This window comes from Mesoplodon mirus, assembly GCF_964341445.2.
Source record: "Mesoplodon mirus genome assembly, chromosome: 5".
Lineage (NCBI taxonomy): Eukaryota > Metazoa > Chordata > Mammalia > Artiodactyla > Ziphiidae > Mesoplodon > Mesoplodon mirus.
In genome coordinates, this window is record NC_138980.1 from 42,216,268 (window position 1) to 42,223,230 (window position 6,963).

At 55.1% G+C, this 6,963-nt stretch overlaps 1 protein-coding gene across 1 annotated transcript; it reads left to right on the forward strand.

Annotated features, from left to right (window-relative positions):
• Nucleotides 1-3,541: 3,541 nt before the first annotated feature.
• On the forward strand, nucleotides 3,542-6,604 carry KLF1 (KLF transcription factor 1; the record flags this gene model as incomplete). The annotated part of the gene is made up of 3 exons (XM_082621991.1): nucleotides 3,542-3,742; nucleotides 4,397-5,237; nucleotides 6,429-6,604. Exons 1-3 carry the CDS (start codon nucleotides 3,656-3,658, stop codon nucleotides 6,602-6,604), a joined length of 1,104 nt encoding a protein of 367 aa, XP_082478117.1. The 5' UTR covers nucleotides 3,542-3,655.
• Between the last annotated feature and the right edge of the window lie 359 nt (nucleotides 6,605-6,963).

Below are 6,963 nucleotides of genomic sequence, written 5' to 3' on the forward strand. Positions count from 1 at the left end.
CTCCTGCTTCCCAGGACAGACCCCTCCCTGCTCACCCAGGAACGCCTCTTCCCACATAGACAGTCTGGGTAGTTGTGTGTGTAGAATGCTCTGTCTCACACATTGTCTCTGACTGAGTATGATGGGAATAACTGTGAGACTGTGTCTGAAGGTGGTCACTAGCCTACATATCCCCAAGTGCCTGGGGCCTGGGTGTGTCCAGACTCTTCCACTTTCTGGGCCCTTCTTGCCCTTAATATCCAAATAAAATGATTTGAACCCTCCTCTTCACTCAGTAGGGAGTCCATCACCACCCTGAATTGTCTGGGATTCTGCATAACTCTTATTCTTCTGGACATCTCCCTCTGCCAGGAAACAATGGCCTCCCTCCTTCCATCCCTTCCTTTCACCAAAGCTCCCTGCCCTGGAGTTGTTGTGGATATTGGAGTTCTCTGTAGGGGGGCGTAGAGGGTGATGACAGCATACACATTAGGAAACCCAAATTGAGGCTCAGGCCTTGCCACCCAGGGCCGTCTGTCATCCGTACTGGCTACCTGCTCCCAGAGGCCTTATCTCCCAACCAGATGCCCACCCCACTCCCCGACCCTCAACCTCTTGCCTCACCTTTCAGAGCCAAACATGCCTGTTAGTGCTTTATCCTAAATCAAGGAGATGTCTCCCCAAGAGACACTCTGCTTTCTTCTCCAGGAAACCACTCTAATTTCAACCATTTTGTTTGATGGAAGTGAAATTCACATAACATAAAATGAACTCTTTTTTTTTGGCTGTGCTGTGTGGCTTGCAGGATCTTGGTTCCTCGACCAGGGACTGAACCCCAGCCACAGCAGTGAAAGTGCCGAGTCCTAACCACTGGACCACCAGGAAATTCCCTAAAATGAACCATTTAAAGTGTACAGTGCAGTGGCTTTTAGTATATTCACAATGTTGTGCAACCACCACCTCTATCTAGTTCCAGAACACTTCCATCACCCCTGAAAGGAGACCTTATACCCATTAAGCAGTCACTCCCCATTTCCTCCTCCCCCCCCAGCCCCTGGCAACCACTAGTCTTTCTGTCTCTGTGGATTTGCCTATTCTGGATATTTCATATAAGTGGAATCATATAATATGTGACATTTTGTAACTGGATTCTTTTACATAGCATGTTTTTGAGGTTTTTGAGGTTCATCCATATTGTGACATGTATTAGAACTTCATTACTTTTTATAGCTGAATAATATTCCTTTGTATAGATGGACCACATTTTGTTTATCCATCTGTTAATGGACATTTGGGTTGCTTCCACCTTTTGGCGACTGAAACTAATGCTACCGTGAACATTAGTGTACACATACTTGATCCGGTACATGTTTTCAGTTTCCTTAGGTATATACCTAGGAGTGAAATTGCTGGGTCATATGGTAACTCTATGTTTAACTTATTGAAGAATCATCAAACGGTTTTCCACAGTAGCTGCACCACTTTTCATTCCCACCAGCAGTGTACGATGGTGCCAATTTCTCTGCATCCTCACCAACACCTGTTATTTTCCTTTTTTGTTGTTGTTAATAGCCGTCCTAGTAGGTTTGTCGAGCTGATTTTTACATTACTTTTTTTGATCCCCCCACCCTTGTTGCACATGATAATTTTTTGTCTTTCTGTGTGATGCATTTATGGTGCACCAACTCTGGTGATGTGCCTCCATCTGGGTGAGGTTGTATGCCTTTCACTATCAGGGTGTCTGGTTTCATGTTAGTGTGGTTGTGTTTGGGTGCGCCCCCTGTGGTTGTGCATTAGTAGCTCAGTTGTGTGACTAAATAATTATATACAGTATCAAAGACAGGTGGCTGTGACTATGTAAGGTTGTAGTGTGTGATCATGTCTGTGCCTGATGTATAACTGTGTCCCTGACTACATCAAAAGTGTGTTTATGGGGCTTCCCTGGTGGTGGAGCGGTTGAGAATCTGCCTGCCAATGCAGGGGACACGGGTTCGAGCCCTGGTCTGGGAAAGTCCCACATGCCGCAGAGCAACTAGGCCCGTGAGCCACAACTACTGAGCCTGAACGTCCGGAGGCTGTGCTCCGCAACAAGAGAGGCTGCGATAGTGAGAGGCCCGCGCACCGCGATGAAGAGTGGCCCCCGCACGCCGCAACTAGAGAAAGCCCTCGCACAGAAACGAAGACCCAACACAGCAAAAATAAATAAATAAATAAATAAATAAATAAATAAATAAATAAATAAAGTTTTTTTTAAAAAGTGTGTTTATGAATGGTTGTGTGGATGTGTTTTACACCTTTGTGTCTCAGGCTTCGTCTGTGTTTGATGGGATTGTGTGACTGCATCTTCTATAGTTCTGTGACGATATATCCAGGATTCTCCATGTGTCCGTTTGGTTGTGACTAAATCATGTGTGTGACTGTGTGTGATTTGGGTAACTGTGTATGATTGTCAGCACCTGATAATGAATTCTATGTCTGAGGGATTGTGTGACTATAACATCATGTAACCAACGTAGTGGATGGTTGTTTTTGTGCCTGAGAATTGTATGTCTGTGCATGGTCTATGTGACACACAGACACACAAGTATTTGTGCAGGGACTATATGGGGTCTGTGACTTAGGGACCAGGGGATTTGTGTCATTATGTAATTGCATAGTGAGTGTGTGCGTGTGTGACTATGAACTCTGTGTCTGTAATGTGTGTCTGTGTCACCCACCTGGACTCCCTTGGCACCACAGTCTCTGGTTCAGAACCTCAGATTCCCTCCTCCATGTGGGGTAGAAATCAAGAAGCAGCCAGGTCTCCTGCAGGTCAGGTATTTCCTATGGCCCGATCCAACTTTCCCATGCCACGCAGGAGAGGGAGTCCCCTCCTCCTTCCCAGCCCCCATCACGCTGGAGCAGCTCTAGTTGCACCAGCCTCAGCCTCCATGCAACTACACTCCCTACAACGCCCCCTGGGTTGGGGGGGGTGTCCATGGTAGACAGTGACGGCTGATTGGCAGGGGCCTCTCCTGCCACTGGGCTCAGACCTGGGAGCTCACTACCCAGGAAATTTAAAACCAAGTTAATCCCCAGTCCCCAGCCCTCCCACTCACCAGGGACAGAGCCTTGGCTGTTCTGGGCCCCTACCTGATAGCAGCCTCCAACATCTGGGGAGTCTGATAATGCTTGGCTTGGCAGGGAGTTCATGCCAAGTCCCGCCATCAGCACGGTTGCTGCTGTTTATGGGGAAGGGGAGAGCTGCAAGGTCCTGGTCAGGGACAAGGGGGTCTTGAAGCTCCTTCGCAGAATCCCCATTCTGCCTGTCACCCCTTCTCCAGGAAGGTAACTGAGAACAGGCTCCAAGGTTCTCCTTCTTTGGGAACCCACTGCCTCACTTTGCCCAACCCCTGAACCCCCAGCCCCTGAACCCCCAGCCCCTGAACCCCCAGCCCCTGAACATCTGATTGGCTTTGGATACAGGATCAGTCTTTAAGGCTCAGCCCCAAACAGGCCTAGGCGAAGTCTGTTCCCCCAGAAACGGTGATCCCCGCCTTTGCCTGCCCCTTATCAGGGGCTGCAGCCAATCAGCTGAGGGCAGAGAGGAGCCCTCCAACGGGCCATCAGAGCCTCAGAGCCCACGAGGCCGCCAAAGGAGAGGAGGCCTGAGCCCCAGGGTGGGCACCAGCCAGCCATGGCTGCAGCGGAGACCGCCTTGCCCTCCATCAGCACGCTGACCACCCTGGGCCCCTTCTTGGACACACAGGAAGACTTCCTCAAGGTGGGGCCAGTGGGGTCTAGATGGGCTGCCAGGGGTTCCGGGCCCAGGCCACAGAGCTGGGGGATCAGGTCTGAATCTTGCCTTGGAATTCAGAGACCTGGTCAGCACTGGGTGTCCTCAGTGCAGGCCAGGGGTCTGAACTTGGTCTAAGGGCCTATTTCTGTCATAGAAAACTGAGGCTGGGAACCGAACAACTCAGGGATCTAGGCTCAGTGAGACACCCCCAGATATCAGAGGGAAATGGCAGATGTGTCTAGGGGACATTCAGGAATTAATCTTGGAATTAATCTTGTTGGGGGACAGGGAAGAAGAGGAAGATTCTTGGGGGAAACTGAGGCAAGGCTGAGCCTCCCCCGTTCTTCCATCCTTGGCTCTGCCACCCCTTCCCCCTTGCCTGAGTGTGGCTCCAGATAATGTAAGCCTTATCTCCTGTCTCCAGCCTGACCGATAGGCCTCTGTCTCTGGAGCTGAGGTGGTGGGGGGAGGGGGGGAAGGACAATGTGAGGGACAGACTGACATGACAGACAAGCAAACAAGACCCCTTTATTGAGCCTCTAGCCAGTCTGCCCCCATCAGGGCATCCGGCCCCCACCGTCTCCGGGCAGGATACCCTGGTATCCACTGAAGCTTCGTGCTACCGGCTCCCTCCCACAGTGGTGGCGCTCTGAAGAGGTGCAGGACTTGGGTCCAGGCCCCCCCGACCCCACAGGGCCACCCCTTCACGTGAGGCCTGAGTTGGAGGACACGCCTGGGGAGGACGAAGACGATGAGAGGGACGCGGCTACCTCCTGGGACCTGGATCTCCTCCTCACCAACTTTCCGTGCCCAGAGCCAGGCAGCGCGCCCCAGACCTGCGTCCCCCAGAATTGCGCTCTGGCGCCTGGCGAAGGTTCCGGGGTGCAATATCCACTGCCGCCCGAGACTCTGGGCGCGTACGCGGGCGGCCCGGGGCTGGTGGCTGGGCTCTTGGGTCCCGAGGAGCACCCGGGCTGGGCGCGCCCGGCCCCACGAACCCCGGCTCCCGATGCCTTCGTGGGCCCAGCCCTGATTCCAGCCCCCGAGCCCAAGGCGCTGCCGCTGCAGCCGATGTACCCGGGACCGGGTGCGGGTTCCTCCGGCAGCTATTTCCCCCGGACGGGGCTTTCAGTGCCTGCAGCGCCGGGAGCCCCCTACGGGCTGCTGTCCGGGTACCCTGCGCTGTACCCGATGCCGCAGTACCAAGGGCACTTCCAGCTCTTCCGCGGGCTCCAGGCTCCGGCGCCCGGTCCCGCCACGCCCCACTCCTTCCTGAGTTGTCTAGGGCCCGGGACGACGGGTGCAGGACTCGGGGGGACCACAGGAGACCCAGGAGGGACCGCGGAGGCCGCGCCATCCAAGCGCAGCAGGCGATCGTGGGCGCGCAAGAGGCAGGCTGCGCACACGTGCACGCACCCGGGTTGCGGCAAGAGCTACACCAAGAGCTCTCACCTGAAGGCGCATCTACGCACGCACACAGGTGAGGGGGCAGGACCCGGTGCAGGGGCGGGGCTGGGTGGGACCTTGGGAGCCAAGAGCTGCAGAAGAGCTGGAAACCAGGAGCAAGGGGCGGGGCTCACGCAAAGTCTCGGAGCAAAAGGCTGAGCAGAAGGAGCTGGGGACGAGTCTGGAACATCAGGAGCCGGATGGGAAGTAGTGCGGAAGGCATGTGGGGACGGAGAGAGGACATGGAAAACCTGGGAAGCATTTCAAGGAACCGAGGGCTAAGACCTGGGTCAGGGACGGGCCGAAGAGCAGAAAGCGAGGCAAGCTGTGTAGGGGCCGGGGTTAGAGGATGGACTGCGGGGAGAGGACAGCTCGAAATATCAAGGGCGGGGCCAAAGACCCAGGGTTCAGTTTTGGGGCAAGCGGGAGCGGAGTTAGGTGTTCTGGGGTGGTAGCCAGGAGTATAAAGAGTGGGTTGCTTGGTTAGACTGTAGGGGGCGTGCTGGAGCTCAGGAGAGTTAGTTTCAGTGGCCCGGACGCAGAGGCAGGTCCTGGAGAGCAAAGGGAAATGGCTGGGAAATACAAGAGGGTAGGCGTAGGAGGAGAAGCCGGGTCCCAAGGAGCCAAAGACGGGGGAGGGGACGTGGAACAGAGGCGGGGAGGAGGAGGAATGAGGCCTATGCATAGTGGTCCGCTCAGAGGATGGGGCCACGTGTACAGACCTGTCCAGGAACACAGGGAGGAAGGGCCACGTCTAGCAGGGGGAAGAGTATAATCACTGGGGACAGGGCCTGGAACACCAGGTGGATTTTGGGGCTCAAGGGCCAAGGCCAGGGACAGGACTGGGCAGCAGCTTGAGGGTCCCCTGGTGCAAAGGAGGGGCTGGGACATAGGGGCAGTACCAAAGGACGAAGATTGTGGCAGTGTTAGGACGCAGGGGCAGGGTACCGGGCACAGGAAGTAGGGTTAGTAGTATAGAGGGCACGACTTGTGACCAGGAAATGAAAAGGGGCCTGGCGCCAGCAGGAACAGAAGAAGAAGGGTCGGGGTAGCAGAGGCCGGTCCTGGGTACAGATTCAGACCCTCCCCGAGAGTGAGTGCCTCCTTAAATTTCACAACCTAGGCTCCTCACTTGCCTCACCCTAGTCCTGGCCAAGGCTAGGAGGGAGGACTCTGGGACCAGGTGTGGGGGACAGTGGCTCTCAAGGCTTCCTCGTCCCCCCAGGGGAGAAGCCATACGCCTGCACGTGGGATGGCTGTGGCTGGAGGTTCGCGCGCTCCGACGAGCTGACCCGTCACTACCGAAAGCACACCGGTCAGCGTCCCTTCCGCTGCCAGCTCTGTTCGCGTGCTTTTTCACGCTCGGATCATCTGGCCTTGCACATGAAGCGTCATCTTTGAGCCCCGCCCCGGCACTTGGACCTTTTCTGGGGACTGGGGTTAGAACAAGAACGGATCCAGGCACGGTGGTTTTCCCTCGGATGAACCCTCGTCTGGACTCTTGGGCCCACAGATCCACCAAGGACTGGCCCATAGACAGACCTGGGGGAGCCTCCAGTAGAAGTTCCCACATGTCCTTGGCCAAAGGGAGCCACAGTCACACACGGTCATGTAGACCGAGCAAGATAGACCTCCAAATAAATGGACTCAGGTGGATACTTAGATACTTCTGACAAAGAGACAGACCCTCAGAGAGCTGGACCATCAGACCAGCTCACAGGTGGCCCTAGACAACGGAGGCGTTGTGTGGTGAGGCTTCC